Here is a 16,534-nt window from a genome sequence, read left to right as displayed (position 1 = left end):
GTTACAGGACTTGGACAACAGGTGACACTTTCACACTGGCTGACTGTAGGTAATAGACTGTTTACATTGCAAAATGAAAAGAGGAAGCAGTCCTGTTGATCCAAATTCCAGCCCTGATGCTGTTAAAATTGCCCTGCTTATGTTACAATGGCCTGGAATTTACAGGAATGGCGACATTGGTGACAAACATCATGAGTTGAATCATTGTGCTCCTTGATCCAATGGTGAATTCATGTCACAATGTGCTGGGAAAATAATTAGTATACCCTGCAGTGAGCATAACCCTGGACTGGGAGCAGCATAGCCAATGTCTAGTGCACATCTAAGCTACCAGAGTCAGACACAGATGAGAGCAATGTGGGTCAGGAGAATGCCTGCGCCTGAGCTGAGAGCACAGCATGTAGTCCAATGGGTTGCCACCAATCGGCCAGGTGGAGTGGGGTGGAGTTGAGTGGGGTTTCAGGCAGCCATGTAGCACACTAAACACTGGCCATCCAATTGGTGGCCAACACTCTCCGGCATGCGTTAAGGGGCCTTCAGGCTTAACCAAGAGAGGTTCTTAGTATACCCAAGCTAACCTACGCGTCTTTTTCTTTCATCCTGCAGGAGGAGTGCATCAGGAGCATGGAGCCTGGTGACCTAGCTGTTTGCCTCATGGCGTACAGAGAGTGGAGATGAAGGAGAAGAGAGTGACGGAGGCGCTTGGCTGGGCAGAGGGAGGAGCAGCACCCTCAGGAACAAGGGGCGGCTGGGGCTCCCACATGTGCAGCTGAAGAGCCACAGTGAGCTGTCACTGATCAGTGCCGAGTTAGACTCAGGGTCTATAGATGCCGTCTTTCATTCCTGCAGATGACCGAGAACCAGTGTCACTGAAGACTGCACATGTCTAGGCAACTGGTTGGTCACATCTGCCACTTACTGCAAGATTTGGTGTCACGGGCACATGGAAGGCATCCACTGCCAGAGGCCGTGAAAGTGACCACGGTGCTCAATTTTTATGCCAGTGGCTCCTTTCAGGGTTCCACAGGTGACCTCTGTGGGATATTACAAGCCTCCACCCACAAATGCATCCATGAGGTCACAGATGCCATCCTTGCAAGGGCACACAGCTTTGTTCATTTTGCCAGGGGCCAGGAAAGCCAGGATGCAAGAGCGCTGGGATTTGCCCAGATCTTAGGTTTCCAACAAGTGCAGGGTGACATCAACTGCACTCACATGGCGCTCAGATTCCATGGCAACAAGTGGTCAACTACATCAACCACAAGGGCTCTCATTCGCTGAATATTCAGCTGGTGTGCGATGACCACAAACACATCCTGCAGGTGTGTGCACGGTTCCCACGGAGTGTCCATGACTACATCCTTAGTAGGTCTTGGATCCCTGACGTCTTCCAGGGTCCACAGAGGCTGCAGGGTTGCCTCCTCGGGGCAGGGGCTACCCGCAGAGGCCGTGGCTGATGACACCCGTGTGCCGGCCTCAGACTGCAGCAGAGTGAAGGTATAACGAGGCTCATGCTGCAACTCGCAACTTGGTGGAGCAAACCATCGGGATACTGAAACTGAGGTGTCTGGACTGGTCTGGTGAAGCTCTGCAATATAGTCCACAGAGGGTGTCACACATCGTTGTTGCCTGCTGCGCCCTTTACAACCTGGCACTGCAATGGGGAGAGCAGCTGGCTGAGGAGGAGATGGAGGAGCTGCACGTCTCCTCCGATGAGGAGGACGTTGACAGGTATGAGGGTGAGGAGGTCCTCATAGACAACAATGAAGGCGATGAGGTCATTGCACTGGCCAGTCAAAGCAGCTGCACTCGGGAGGCCCTCATAGCTACTAGATTTGTGGAGGGTGATGATGACATGCAGTGAGGAGACACCATAGATCCTCACATTGCATCTGTGAATGTTTGACTCCAGTCTGGCTGACAGCAGCACACATACCCTCTGTGATAAGGTTCCTGTCATAGAGACACAGCCGAGGCCCTAATAGTCACTTGATTCTGGGAGGATGATGACAACGTGCAGTGAGAACACTCCATAGATCTTCACATTGCCTCTCTGAATTTCTGACTCCTGTCTGGCCGAGGGTAGCTTGCTTGCACTCTGTGATCAGAGTCATATCATGGAGACGTGGCTGTGAAACTTTAAATGCACCTGATCCTTTGCCAGCCCTCAGCACCTGACCCCTTCAGGAGCACAGCGTCACTGGTCACAGATGCTGATGAGATGGGTGCCAGCCCCACTGTAAAGGTGCTGAGAGCACACAGAGGGAATGACGGAACTCCGTGCTGCCTGCCCACAACGTTCTGGCAGCATGACAAGCACCATTGAGGTGCAGGCATCAGAAATGTATCCAGGGAGTATGAGGCCGGATCATCACTTTGGTCTGAAGGTTACACACTGCACAGGGAAGAGGCCCTGGATTGAGAACCTGTCTTTATCTTGTGCAGGAACCAAGGTTTCACATCTGAGTGACATGAACACTGCTCATTAGAACAAGGAGCCATGGGCAGGGAGGCTTTTTTGGGAGTTTATTGACGATAGTGAACATTATGTACAAATGATTAACACCTGTGCCCACGTTGTGCAACTACGTCTTCTTAACCCTCTTAACCCTGCTGCTATGTCTTGGTGCTCCCCCGTCATCCACAGCGGAGGTGATGACCTTGGCGGGCGTCCTCTGGAGAGCCGAGACCTGGAGGCCCCGGCCTGCTTTTGGGGTCCTGCTGTGTGGCAGTGGCACCCTCCTCGCCTGTGGTGCTGGAGCTGCCGGTGTCACAGGAAGAGGGAATGTGGATGGGCCAGATACTCCAGGAGTCGCCTGGGCGGATGGCCCCGGGGTGTCAAGCTGCTGGTCCTCCTCCCTATCGGTGCCCGAGGGCCCCTGGCTGACTCCTTAAGGAGAAAGGGTAGCTGGAGTTGCCCCACACCCCTTTCACGTACACACTGTTGGAGGCCAAGTATGGCATAAGCAATGGAGGTCAGCCTGCACAACAGTGCAGGAGCAATGTCCTGGACCAAGGTCTCCATGGTGGCTGCCATCCTACCAGTGTTGACCTTGGTACATTGCAATGCTGGCACAATCACCTCAGCCTGAAGGCGGATGGACTCCTCCATTGTGCCTTGCAATCTGAGGACTGCAGTGGACATCCCTTCCTGATGTTCTCGAGTTTGCCTTTGCAGCTCCAGCAACTGAGGTATGACCGAGTCCAGAGGCTCATCATCTGACTCGGACTCGGCAGATTTCTGGCCTCCAGCAGCCCTCCAAGTGCTGGAGACCTGGGAAGTCCAGGCCACCACCTGCTGTGGATCAGACAGTGCGATGTGCTCGCTAGATTGTGATCCCCAGGCTACTCTAAAGCTAGGTCCCTCCGAGGTGTGTGCCTCTGCTCTAGTGGAAGGTGTGGGTGAGTGCTGTGATGGGACTTCAGGGAGGGTGCCTTCAGATTCCTTTTCAGAGGTTTCTTTGGGGCTTGATTGGAGGCCCTGGGTCATGGACTCTGTCAGTTATCTCCCAGATGTGCCCATGAAAGCAAGGATAAATAATTAGTGCATGGCAAGGGACTGCGGAACAGGGGAAGTGACTCACAGCATGATTGTCTGATGGATGTTACACTGCTGGATCCTCACTTGGTAGAGCAGCGCTGACCTCACCATCAGCACAGGAATGGTTCTGATCTTTGCCAGCCAGCTGCTTGGCTCTGTTTTCAAAGTCTGTGAGGACCTTGATTTCAGGCTTTCCTCTACCTGTCTGCAACCTCTCCCTTTTGTTGTGCACCAGCTTGTCCTGCATGAATAGAGATGGGGAGAGCGTAAGCAGGATGTCTTCCAGGTCAGATGATAAGTATGCCTGGCATGTGTGGGTAGTGAGTGGTCCCATAGATGGGATGAAGCCAATGAAGATGTGTGTATGAGTGAATGGTGATGTCCCTTGAACTGGCAGTGAGTGAGATCCCTATGGATTGCAGAAAGAAACAACAGAATACTGGTCCAAACTGGTTTTGTATACCTTAAAATGGAACACCAATAAAAACTGGGAAATAAGAATACGCGTCTGAAATGTTTTTTCCTTCTGGAATTTGTGATAGATTTGTGATTGTGTAAATTGGAAGTGATGAGAAGAGTGACTTACCTTGGTGGAATAGAGGGGATCAATTATCCTCTTGCAGCACTGGGTTGCTGTCCTCTTTTGCAGGGCGTTGGCACTGACCACCGGTGCCAACACCTCCCAAGCCAGATTGATGATGTTGCTGGCCCTCCTGCGGATAGAGTCGGGTAGAAGACATCATGCTGGACCTCCACGGTGTCCAAAAGGCAATCGAGGGAGGCGTCACTAAACCTGGGGGTGCTGCAGTCTTCTTGCCTTTCGGGACCATGTCTTCTTTGCTGCAGTCCTAGGCTGGAAGCACTGAGAGGTATGCGCGCGGCTGCACTTTGAATGTGGTGCCCGGCATGATGAAGCGGTAAGGTGGGCGAATCGGAGGCTTATTATAGTACATTTAATCTCTATCACTGCTGCATGCAGACTAATGACAAGTCATGGGACTAATACATCACATCCTGTTGTGGTGTGCAATGATTAAGTATAGTTTAAGAAATGCCCCCTTAATGCATGCACATCATATCACAACATCCCCTTTTTTCTACCTAAAGGTTTACCCTTAAAGAGTCAAACTTTTTACATGACAGTAAAACAGATTAACATTGTGTCTGAATGTACTTTAACAAAGAGCAATAAATTTACTAGCCTCTGAAACGTGTTATCAATTTGCTTATCCGTCCAGATTTAGTTATGGTGATATTGTTGAAGGCTATTGTACTGTTTCAAAATGCTGTTTAGGGTTGCATTGTTTGTATTGCATCTTAGACCGTGTTCTAGTCACAATGGGACTGCTTGGTGTTTCTGCTTGTGGTAGTTCTGTTTTGACATCTGTTTCATCGCACTGTCATGCCATTTGGTGTTCGTACATGATATGATCTTGGTTCTAGGCATATGCTAATAATTTCTACTAGATTCCAGGTACCAACAGTTTGGTGTTGGACTCAAGCTTTCTGTCCAATGCTCAGGCTGGGTATTTCATTACCCACATGTCGGTCGTGGGCATCTCTCACCTTCCCCTGCTTTTTGAGTAATGCATCACATGATCCTGGGAGTATCAGCAACTGATGACTGGGGAGTGCTGTCTGCTGAATGGCTCCTACAGAGCTACAGATCACTTACATGTGATGAATTTTGATAATTGTTTCACTTCCGTGCCAGATGTTTTCTTCTGCTGAATGTGGAAGGGTTGAAGCTTGTATTCTGCTCAGTCAAATCTTCAAAAACCAGGCTGCTACCATGTTACATTCTCCTTCTCTTCATTGCAAATGTACTAATCATACACAAGGATTAGTGAAACAATAATGTGGGTTCTTCATTTGAAGATAACATTCTATGCAGATAGGTTTACTAGGAGGCAAGGTGTAGTATATCTAATCTATCACTGCTGCTTGCAGACTAACTACAAGTCATGCGACTAATATATCACATCCTGTCGAGGTTTTTAATGATTGACAGCAGTTTAAGATATGTACCCTTAAAGGTGCATGCACATCATATAACAACAGCACCTGCTCCATGCACAATGCATCTCCCTTTAAGGGCTGCAGACTAGCTTTAGCTGGTAATGACTGCTCACAACTTTGGGCCTCCTGCTGAAGGAGGCAGCCACTCAACAGCACAGTTAGTATGCCTGCCCACTGTATTCAAATTAGTTAGCAGGTATCACAATGTCAGCATGCTGCCTGAGTTGGAAGCAATGGCGCAAATTAATTCCACATCATGACCCCCTCACCTATTTCGGGGTTATTGAATTTAGCCTCCCAAGAGTTTTCTTCCCAGAATTGTGGCTTAGCTGTTGATTTGTTATTTGGGGGTCTTGTTATTTTTATGTGGATACACTGAATACTTGGGACTAAAAGTGATAGAAATGAAATTATTACTTCACAGTCAATGCTATTCAGCTGTATAATACTCATTCTAGGGGCTTTATTTGTCCTTAATTCCGTCCCTGTATTATATAGCTGATACAGCTGATGTTTATACAGCATGAAACAATGACCCTGCCAGTTTTAGTTCTGAATTTTTTTTTACATATCTCTTAACTTACCATGTACTGCGAATCAGAGACAACAAGTACCACTGAATTTGATGACTGTATCAACAATGTTACCTCTGCCTTTGGTATCATAAGACGTAAAGGTGAAAGCAAATGTGGCCCATTGCCTGATGCATTTTCCTCTGTACAAATATCAAATGGGTTTGTTACTACTTATCTATATAGAGCTCATGTCGTGATTGAAGAGATTTCAACCTTTAAGCATTGACACCAGTGAGACAGTATCTACAAAGGGGGAACAGGGTCCTACCTCAGGTTTCCAGCAGCATCTAAGTGCAGACACTCGAGGGGGACCAGGGGGCAAACATCTCTAACTCTTCTTAGATTTTAAACATTTTAGAGGCCAATAAATGGCCTTCCTTGCAAGGATAGGAGAGCCAAAGTTCTCAAATATTACTCACATCCTTATCATCCACACAAATCCAGAAAGATATCTCAGCACAAAAATGATCATTAATCTTCACCTTCTATTCGAATTCAAATAGACAGAGAAAGCATTTCAACTTCAACTGACCAAAATTAACACAACTTGCTATAAATAACACAGGGGTAGAGTTTCCAAATCTGGGGTAAATTGTGCCATTTTGAAAAGTCTTTCATTTTCCTGCGTTTCTGCTCAAATTTATTTGCATAATCACCAAACACAAAATCTGTCATGAGCCAGCACAATTGGACAGCATTTTTAAAACTTTTTTAAGAGAGCCTTTGAAAAATATTCCCTGACACAGCTAAAAACAGATTCATCACAAGAAAATAAGCATTTTTAGATCAGTGTCAATTCACCACCTGTGAGTAACCCAATTTCAAATGACTGAAAGTGACTTTTAGAAAATACGCAAAACTATTTTCTTGTTAGGTTGGGGTACAGTAGTCAGTTCCTTAGGCAAATAAAACATTCAAAAACTTTAAAAACATACCTATTCGTGTCCTACCACTCAAAAATTCCAGCTTAATTTTTGGAGCCTCTTCAAAGGCCTGCAAATGAGCACAATTAGTGGAAAATCCCAATGGGGATTAATTCAACTTGGAGGTGTAGCCAATCTTGTGGTTGTGGCCTGCATCTAGTCTGATGTTTTTAAAACTTATGCGAAAAGTTGCAGAAACTCGATCTGCATTGAATGCAATTTGTGCTGCAAATTTCTATGATCCTTTGTGTCAATTACATGATATTGGGGGAATTGCACCGAGAAAACCAACACATAGAAGATTCTGAGGGGTGGGTGACTGGGTAGATGCTGAGAGGATATTTGCTCCTGTGTGGGGGAAATCCAGAACTAGGGGGCACAGGGGCACATATAAGGGGTCTCTCATTTAAGATAGAGATGAGGAGGAATTTCTCCTCTCATAAGGTTGTTAGGCTTTGGAATTCTCTTCTCCAGTGAGCAGTGGAGGCTGGGTCATTGAAGGCTAAGTTAGACAGAAGTAAGACTTTAAGTTTCAACAGTCACAGATAACCTAAAATAGGCGGTTGAGATCGCATAAGTGTTTTTAAAAATTTTAGTTTACTAAGAATCAACAATTTAAAAATGGTGCATAGGCTAAATAGACAGGAAAATTATGATAAATAATCTAAATAGGCAGGAAAGATGTACGACAAAGTGAGAGTGGTTGGAATAATGGGCAGGAGAAGCATGAGGTTTCTGATCTCCATGGCTGATGTTGGCAGTCATCTCAGAATGGTTTACTGGTCCTGATCACGGATGGATGAAGCTGATCTCCACGGATGGAAGTGATAGTCTGTTGACTGTTTGCTAGCAGCAGTCTTCTTCTCTCTTTGTTCTTTGCCTCCTTGAGTCGATCGAGTTATCAAGAAGCTCTTCATCTTCTCCTGGGCAAGGGTTAGAAGTGGCGGTTTCTTCTATTTTCTACAGTCTTCTTGAGCCAACCAATCCAGCATTGGTCTGCTGCAAGAAGTCCTCTTCCATCCAAAGTGCTTTTTTTCCCTCTCGAGAGTCCGTTTATATATCTTATTTCTTCCTCCTATTTCCGTTGGAAGTCCATTAAGTCATCTTGTGGCTCATCACTTCCTAGGATGCCCTATTTAATCTTCAGAAAGTTGGTTCAGATATGACTCATGAGGCCAACTCCCACCCTGACTATTAGGATTACCAATGTCTTGTTTCAGTCTGTGCTAGAGACATAACCTTGGCAAAGATAACAGCCTTTGCTGTCTTGTGTTTGTTAGCCCAGGAAGCTGTTTTAGAAGTTTCCTTTATAATGGGGAGAGAGAGGGCTATTCCTATAATAATCAATACATTTCTTAGGATTTAAAAAAACTATTATACAGTGATTTCTTACACAGATCCTTGATTGACAAGGGAGTCAATTGTTATGGGGGGATTGGAGGGCAGGCAGGAAAATGGAGTTAAGGTCACTCTCAGATCAGCCATGATCTTATTAAATGGTGGAGCAGATTTGAGGGGCCGAATGGCCTACTCCTGCTCTTATTTCTTAGGTTCTTATGTTCTTACAATCCAGTGGAAACCCCAAGCCACAATATTTAGCCAACATTAGACTTCTTTTAATTAATACTGATAACACTGGGCAAAAATTTGCTGGAAAAATAACAGAGTATAATGTGCATGCCACTATTAAAGGGTAAATCCTCCAGAAAGCAAGACCTCACGAGCTACAAATTTTCAACCGTTTGTGCTGCTCCACCATTAGCCTTGCAAAAACAGAAACCTGCACTCAACCGCCCAGTGTGTTTCAAGAATTTGCTGCATTTGCGCATGAATTATTAGTTAAACTCGCCACAGATAGCTTAAGGACCCTGTTAATGATGGAATTTATGCTTCTGCACTGTCACTCAATTTCTCCAGCCCAGAAAAGAAATAATTGAAACTATGAAGTCTCATTCTCACAGGTAGTAAATTGTTCTTAAACATTTTTAAATGTTAACTGTTTTTACATTTTTCTGGCGTTTTCCCATTTGTTTCTTTTCTATGTTGGTCTTAATCCAATCTTTCTTTCCCTCTCTTTATTTCTTTTTCTGAATCTAATTTTACTCCAATTCCCCCTATTTTCTTCCCCGGCATTCCTCTACTTCATTCTTTATCCTTAAATTTCATTGGTTAAAGAGATGGATTGTTGGTCCTATCATTCAGCAAGGTCCCAGATACCCCATTTCACTGCAGTGCCATTATTAGTTTGCACAATTCGTGCTATAAAAATAATTGGAGCTGTAGGGTGAGATGCTCTGTTCCCACGGATTCTGGCCATTATTATCATTTTCAAGATATGTTTAATCAGGCAAATCGGTAATAATTAACAGTATTTTCAAAGCCTCGCATTATTAATGATACAATCATTTAGCTACAGGATGAAATCTGACATATTTGGGTCAGAAATTTAAAGAACAATGTTTAGAATAAGGCCGAGAAAGCTGGAACAATTAAATTGAGTAATTGCAATGAAAAACATTCACAGATGATTTGAGAATCCATGTCCAGGATCTTCATGGTTCTAATTATCAGCTTTTTAACAAATATGATCTTTCATGGTTGCAAAATGCTTCAGAAAAACACTAGAAAGATGATCATTATGAATGCTTTCCAAAACTTTCATTGATCAATATAAAAACTACTTATGAAATAGATCTATTTAAATATAATCATTAGGCAATTTTGCTTACTGAAGATTTCAGGAGTTTATAGTTATTTCTTTATGAAATATAACAGAATCAACTGAAGTATTTGTTCAGCTGTTAAAATAATGCTATTAATTGACAATGAAGCTTACTGATTAGTACGTTGTTCTTGTCCGACAAACAAATTGATACGGCTTAAGCCTGTGCGTGTTCCCAGAAAAGAAACTTCAACACCCTTGTCAGCATTTCTGGAAGAAGATAACCGACAGGCATAAGTATGCTTAAAAAACAACAATCAACCTACAATAAGATCCATATTGCAGCCCCAAATATGAAGAACTCATATTGCAATGCTCTCTCATCTGTGTCTAATCATTGAATATTTAGCCTAATAATACTGTAGAAAGAAAGATCTCAAATAAAACAATATGAAGCATGGAACAGACAAAAACGAGAAGGAAAGAAGGAAAAACGATGTATGTATTATTCGATTTTGACATGACAATATTTCTGGTGTCAGAAATATTTATTAAAGTGTCTCAAGGTCATAGAATGCGGCGTTCTATTCAATAGACATCTGTTTGAATGGCAATCTGAGATTCATATCCAACTACGTTTTACAGCCAAAATCAATTGACTATTGCTTGGACCACTGGTTTGAGTGAATGTGAAAACTTAAGAAATAGGAATGGGAGAAGGCCTTAGACCCCTTGCGCCTGTTCTGCCATTCAATGAGACCATGGCTCAACTTCTGCATCACTGATGACCACATGTTTCTCCATATTGCTTAGTACCAAGAATCTATCGATCTCATTCTTGAATTTATTTTTATTCTCTCATGGGATGTGAGCATCGCTGGCAAGGCCATATACTCAATGACTGAGCATTCACAGCCCTCTGAGTGAAGAAATTTCAGGGAGGAACTTCAAAAAAATTACGATCACTAGAGAAAATGTATTAGGAAAGCTAATGTGACAAAGGACTGACAAGTCCCCTGGATCTGACAGTCTGCATAATAGGTTCTTAAAGGAAGTGGCTGCAGAGATAGTGGATGCATTGGTTGCAATCTTCCAAAATTCCCTAGATCCTGGAAAGATCCCAGCAGATTGGAAAACTGCAAATGTAACACCACTATTCAAGAAAGGAGGGAGACAGAAAGCAGGAAACTATAATCCAGTTAGTCTAACATCTGTCATTGGGAAAATGCTAGAATCCATTAAGAAGGCAGTAACAGGACACTTAGAAAATCATAATACAATCAGGCAGAGTCAACATGGTTTTGTGAAAGGAAATCATGTTTGACAAATTTATCAGATTCTTTAAGGATGTAACAAGCAGGGTGGCTCAATGGGAACCAGTAGATGTACCATATTTGGATTTCCAAAAGGCATTCAAAAAAGCGTCACATGAAAGGTTACTGCATAAAATAAGAGCTCATGGTGTTGGGGGTGATATGTTGGCATGGACAGAGGATTGGCTAACTAACAGGAAACAGAAAATTGAGATAAATGGGTCATTTTCAGCGTGGCAAACTAACTATTGGAGTGCCTCGGATCAGTGTTGGGCCTCAACTATATATGATCTATATTAATGACTCGGATAAAGAGACAGACTGTATTGTAGCCAAAGTTGCTGATGATACAAGGATAGGTAGGAAAATAAGTTGTGAGGAGGATACAAAGAGTCTGCAAAGTGATATGAATAGGTTAAGTGAGTGGGCAAAAAAATTGGCAGATGGAGTATATTGTGGGAAAATGTGAACATGTCCACTTTGGCTGGAAGAATAGAAAAGCATAAAATTATTTAAATGGAGAATGTTGTAGGGTAGCTGAGTTGTGCTATTAATGATAGAGTTGATCTGCAGACACTTCTTGGGTGGAAACTTTAAGTTTATTTACAATCTACTCAGCAGCAACTACACGTGTGCTTTCAACTCCAATTCTATCGCTACACTGACTGCTGAGATAGCCTGCGCTACTCTCCTATTGGCTACTACAGATTATGAGATCTTCCTGAACAAGTATTATTCTTAAAAGTACATTCCACACTAAATAAAACCATAATTACTACATTCCTCCCTCTTTAACTCAGCTATACGTATTATATTTACAAGTACATATTTTTCAAGACACATAATACTTGGTAAGGAATTTACAGGTTCAGTCTTTCAGGTAGTTTCCTGGTACATATGGAACATTGCAGCTCCACAACTTCAGATTCTTTGTCAGGAATCTTCTTTTCCAGAGTTGCCTGAACATCAGGTGCTTCGGTGGGTGCTTGCAGTTCTGTATCCTCAACTCTTACAGGAACATCAGATACGTCAGTCCTGGGTTGAGTATCCTCAACAGGAAATGCAGACCCAGTCATGGTCACTGGTGGAACCAAATCTTGATGATATGTCTCTCTCCTCTTTAAATGGTCCACATGTTTACAGATGACCCGGCCTTCCCCCTCCACGTGGTAAGATAGTGGTCCAGTCACTGCACTTATTTCACCCAGTAACCACTTTGGTCCTTCCCCAAAGTTCTTCATGTATACTGGCTCTCCCAATAGTAAATTTCCTCTCATGACTATGCGAGTCGTGTATAGTTTTCTGGCTTCCCTGACTCCTTTCCACTTTATCCTCTAAATTTGACATTATTAAGCTCAATCTCGTCCTGAGATGGCATTTCAACAATAACTCTGCAGGTGTGACACCTGTTGTTGTATGAGCGGTAGTCCTGTAATGAAAAAGAAAGCGTGCTAACTTGGTTGCTAAGGAATCGCCAATTAGCTTTTTCATGCCTGCCTTGAACGTTTGAACCACCCTTTCCGCCAGTCCGTTTGAGGAAGGGTGGTACAGTGCAGTTTTCACATCAGCGATAATGTTGAAGCTGGTAAACCGTTGAAACTCAGCACTTGTAAATGCCATGACGTCATCGGAAATGATTACTTCTGGTAGTCCGTGAATGGCAAAACTCTGCTGTAGATTCTCAATTGTAGCATCTGACATTGGTGACTTCACCTCATATATGTCCAACCATTTTGAATGGGCATCGACAATGAGCAGAAACATCGTTCCCAGGAAAAATCCAACGTAGTCAATGTGTAATCGCACCCAGGGTCTACCTGGCCACTCCCATGGGTGTAATGGAGCTGTCATTGGCAACTTCTGTAGTTGCTAACATTGCACACAGTGCTTTACTAAACTCTCTATTTCGCCATCCATCCCAGGCCACCATAGATAGCTGCGTGCTATGGTCTTCATTCAGGAAATTCCTGGATGGGCACTGTGTAGTTCAATTAAAAGTGGCTCCTTTCCCTTTGGAGGAACCAACACTTGTACTCGCCACAATAAGATGCCATCCTGGCTGATTATTTCATGTCTTCTGTTGAAATACGGTTTCATTTCATCAGATATGTGCTCTTGTGACCAACCATATAGCACTTGTTCTCATACCTGAGATAAGACTGGGTCCCAACTTGTCCAGTCTCTGATCTGTCGAGCACATACCGGCGAGGAATCTAAGAAATTTAATAGTAAAACAAATTCCTGTGGAACTGGGACATGCTCATCATTTTCTTGTAAAGGCAAACGACTAAGGGCATTGGCGTTTGCGATTTGATTGCCAGGCTGAGGTGTGAAAGTATACTTGTATGCTGTTGCAATTAAGGGCCATTGTTTTCTTTTTGCTAAGGCTATGGGTGGTATAGCCTTGTCCTCACCAAATAAGGGTGGTCTGAAATGATTGTAAAATGATGGCCGTGTACATACTGGTGAAATTATTTGACACCAAAGATGATGGATAGACCTTTTTCTACCTGTGAGTATCCCTTTTCTGCTGTAGTGAGCGGTCTTGATACGTAACCTATTGGCCGTTCTGTGCGATCTATCTGATGAGAGAGCACTGCTCCCATTCCGTAAGGAGAGGCTTCACATGTCTGCACCAATTCTTTTGTCTGGTAATAATGCACTAGTAGATTGGTTGAGTGCAACAATTGTTTCATCTTTATGAAAGCTTCTTTCTGGAGCACCTTCCAAGGCCAACGTTGGTTTTTTTTGAGTAGAGAATGCAGGGGGCCAGCACTGTAGACAAATTGGGTAACAACTGCCATAATAGTTGATCATTCCTAGGAATGATTTGAGCTCTGAGCCATTCTTTGGCACAGGTGCCTCTCTCTTGGCTCTCACTTTCTCCTCAACCAGCTGGAGGCCCTGTGAATCTACCCGGTGACCTAAATTGATTACCTCCCTCGCTTGGAACGTGCAGTTTTATTTTGTTAAATGCACTCCAGCTTGCAAGAAACGTTTTAAGACTTCTAAGTTTGTCAAACGCTCTTTTTCTGTGAATCCTGTCACCAGTACATCATTAACATAGACTACAACCTGGGGCAATTCCTGCAGTAAGCTTTCCATTGTTCTCTTAAGGATGGCACAACGAGTAAATGTCTGAATTTGTTATTTCTGGCTCTTCTACATTGTAGATTTCATTGGGTTTCTTCTTTTGTTTACAAGCCTGCCTGAATCTTTTCTTGCATTGCCTCATCATATGTCCATTTTTATGACAATGGTAGCATTTTTTTTTAAACTGCCATTTGCTTAAAGACTGATTGTTTCCACCTCAATGAAAATTATTCTATAATTTCACTGCTAAGTTATTTTTCTTTATTCTTCAGCTAGCAGGGACTGTTTCCCACTTCTTGGCGGAGTCTCGCTTTTTCGTGTCTCTTTCAGTTGAGGTTTCCTGTGGAGGACAGTGCCATTTTGAGCATCCTGTATTGCTTTTGAATCTCTTACTGCTCTTTCCATGGCCAGTGCTATCTCTAGCATCTTCTCGAAATCCAGGTTCACTTCGGACAATAATCTTTTCTGAATAGTATCCTCTGTCACACCACACACTAAGCCATCTCTGAGCATGTCGTTCAGAGTCATACCGAACTAACAATGCTCTGTTAGCTGCTTCAAATTTGCCATGTAGCATGCAATTGTCTCACCCAGGGCTCTATTTTGCAAATTAAATCTGAATCTCTGCATCATTACTGAGGGCTTGGGTTGAAAGTGACCCTTCACAAGGTCCACCAATTTATCAAAATTCTTTGAATTTGAGGCAATGGGTGCCATCAAACTTCGAATCAGACTGTAGGTTTTGCTCCCACAAGTAGTCAAGAGGATTGCTTGCCTCTTCCGCCTTAATCTCATTTGTTTGGAACAAGAATCTGAGGCATTTTATGTATTGAGACCAATCATCTGTGGCAGGTTCAAAAGGATCAATTCTCCAAACTGTGGCATTTTGAGAGGGGATAACTTCTTCAATTCTAACAGAGTTTGCTACTTATAATCACTGGGCAAGGTACAGTGCCGATTTCTTTCTAACTTGATTTCTTCTGTTCAATCCTGTTTTATCCTCGTCGCCAGTTTATTGTAGGGTGACTGAGTTGTGCTAATAATGATAGAGTTGATTTGCAGACACTCCTTGGGTGGAAACTTTAAGTTTATTTAAAATATACTCAGCAGCAACTACACGTGCTTTCAACTCTAACTCTACACTGACTCCTGAGGTAGCCCGCGCTACTCTCCTATTGGTCACTACATGTAATCTTTCTTAACATGCATTATTCTTAAAGGTACATTGCACACTAAATAAAACCATAATTATGACAGAGAAAGCCTGCAGAATTCTGCAGCACAGAGGGATCTGGGTGTCTAAGTACATGTATCACTTAGCATGCAGGTACAGCAAATAATTAGGAAGGCAAATGAAATGTTGGTGTTTATTGCAAGGGGGTTGGGGTATAAAAGTAGAGACATCTTGCTACAACTGTACAGGGCATTGGTGAGACTTCAATTGGAGTACTGTGTAAAGTTTTGATCTCCTTACTTAAGGAAGAGTATAACCACATTGAAAGCAGTTCAGAGAAAGTTCACTAGGCTGATTCCTGGGATGAAGGGTTTTTTTACTGAGGAAAGGTTGAGCAGGTTAGGCCTATATTCATTGGAGTTTAGAGGAATGAGAGTTGATCTAATTGGAACATTTAAGATTCTGAGGGGCTTGACAGGGTAGATGCTGTGAGGATGTTTGCTTTTGTAGAGGAACCTAGAACGGGGCACAGTTTAAAAGTAAGGGATTTCCCATTTAAGGCAGAGATAAGGAGGAATTTCTTTTCTCTTTGGAATTCTTGACCCCAAAGAGCAGTGGAGGCTGGGTCATTGAATATATTCAGATTTTTGATCGACAAGGGAGTTATGGGTTATGGGGGACAGGCAGGAAAGTGGAGTTGAGGCCATAATCAGATCAGCTATGATCTTATCAAATGATGGAGCAGACTCGATGGGCTGAATGGCCAACTCCTGCTTCTTTTTCTTATTATATTATGATCTCTGTCCTAAATGGCCAATGCCTTATCTTAATACCATGACCTGAATTTTCGCTCGCGGGTTAGGACAATTACTGGTCTGCAAACCTGACCTGGGAACATGTGCCCTGAAACTTCGGATTTTTGTTCCAGGGCTGTGTGGTGGGGTCGTGGATTTTAACGGTAGTCCAGGTGGCTGACTCTGGAAACAGTACATAGACTCAGAGACTGCCGAGTGCAGAGGCAGGCGGGTGGAAGGGCGGCCATGGTGCACTGGCACTGAGTCAAAGCAATGAAGAAAATAATAAAGCAGTAAACAGCCCTCACCTCTGCTCACACACTCCCCATGCCCCATTCATTTCAACCCATGTCACCCCTCATGGCCCCACCCACCCCAATGACCCCTCATACCCTCCATGCCAACCTATGCCCTTCTACCTAACCCCCATGGCCCCCAAA

General features: G+C 43.5%; 1 protein-coding gene across 1 annotated transcript in view; it reads right to left on the bottom strand.

Annotated features, from left to right (window-relative positions):
• The window catches only part of cacna2d3a (calcium channel, voltage-dependent, alpha 2/delta subunit 3a), a 1,007,885-nt gene that overhangs the window by 253,690 nt on the left and 737,661 nt on the right, over positions 1-16,534 (bottom strand). The window contains exon 25 of the mRNA XM_078543510.1: positions 9,895-9,990. Within this exon, the coding sequence (XP_078399636.1) occupies positions 9,895-9,990 (96 nt within the window). The remainder of the gene's footprint in view (positions 1-9,894; positions 9,991-16,534) is intronic.

This window comes from Cetorhinus maximus, chromosome 6 (genome assembly GCF_964194155.1).
Source record: "Cetorhinus maximus chromosome 6, sCetMax3.hap1.1, whole genome shotgun sequence".
Lineage (NCBI taxonomy): Eukaryota > Metazoa > Chordata > Chondrichthyes > Lamniformes > Cetorhinidae > Cetorhinus > Cetorhinus maximus.
Note: the sequence above shows the minus strand (reverse complement) of the source record. Positions and strands in the feature narration are given on the sequence as shown.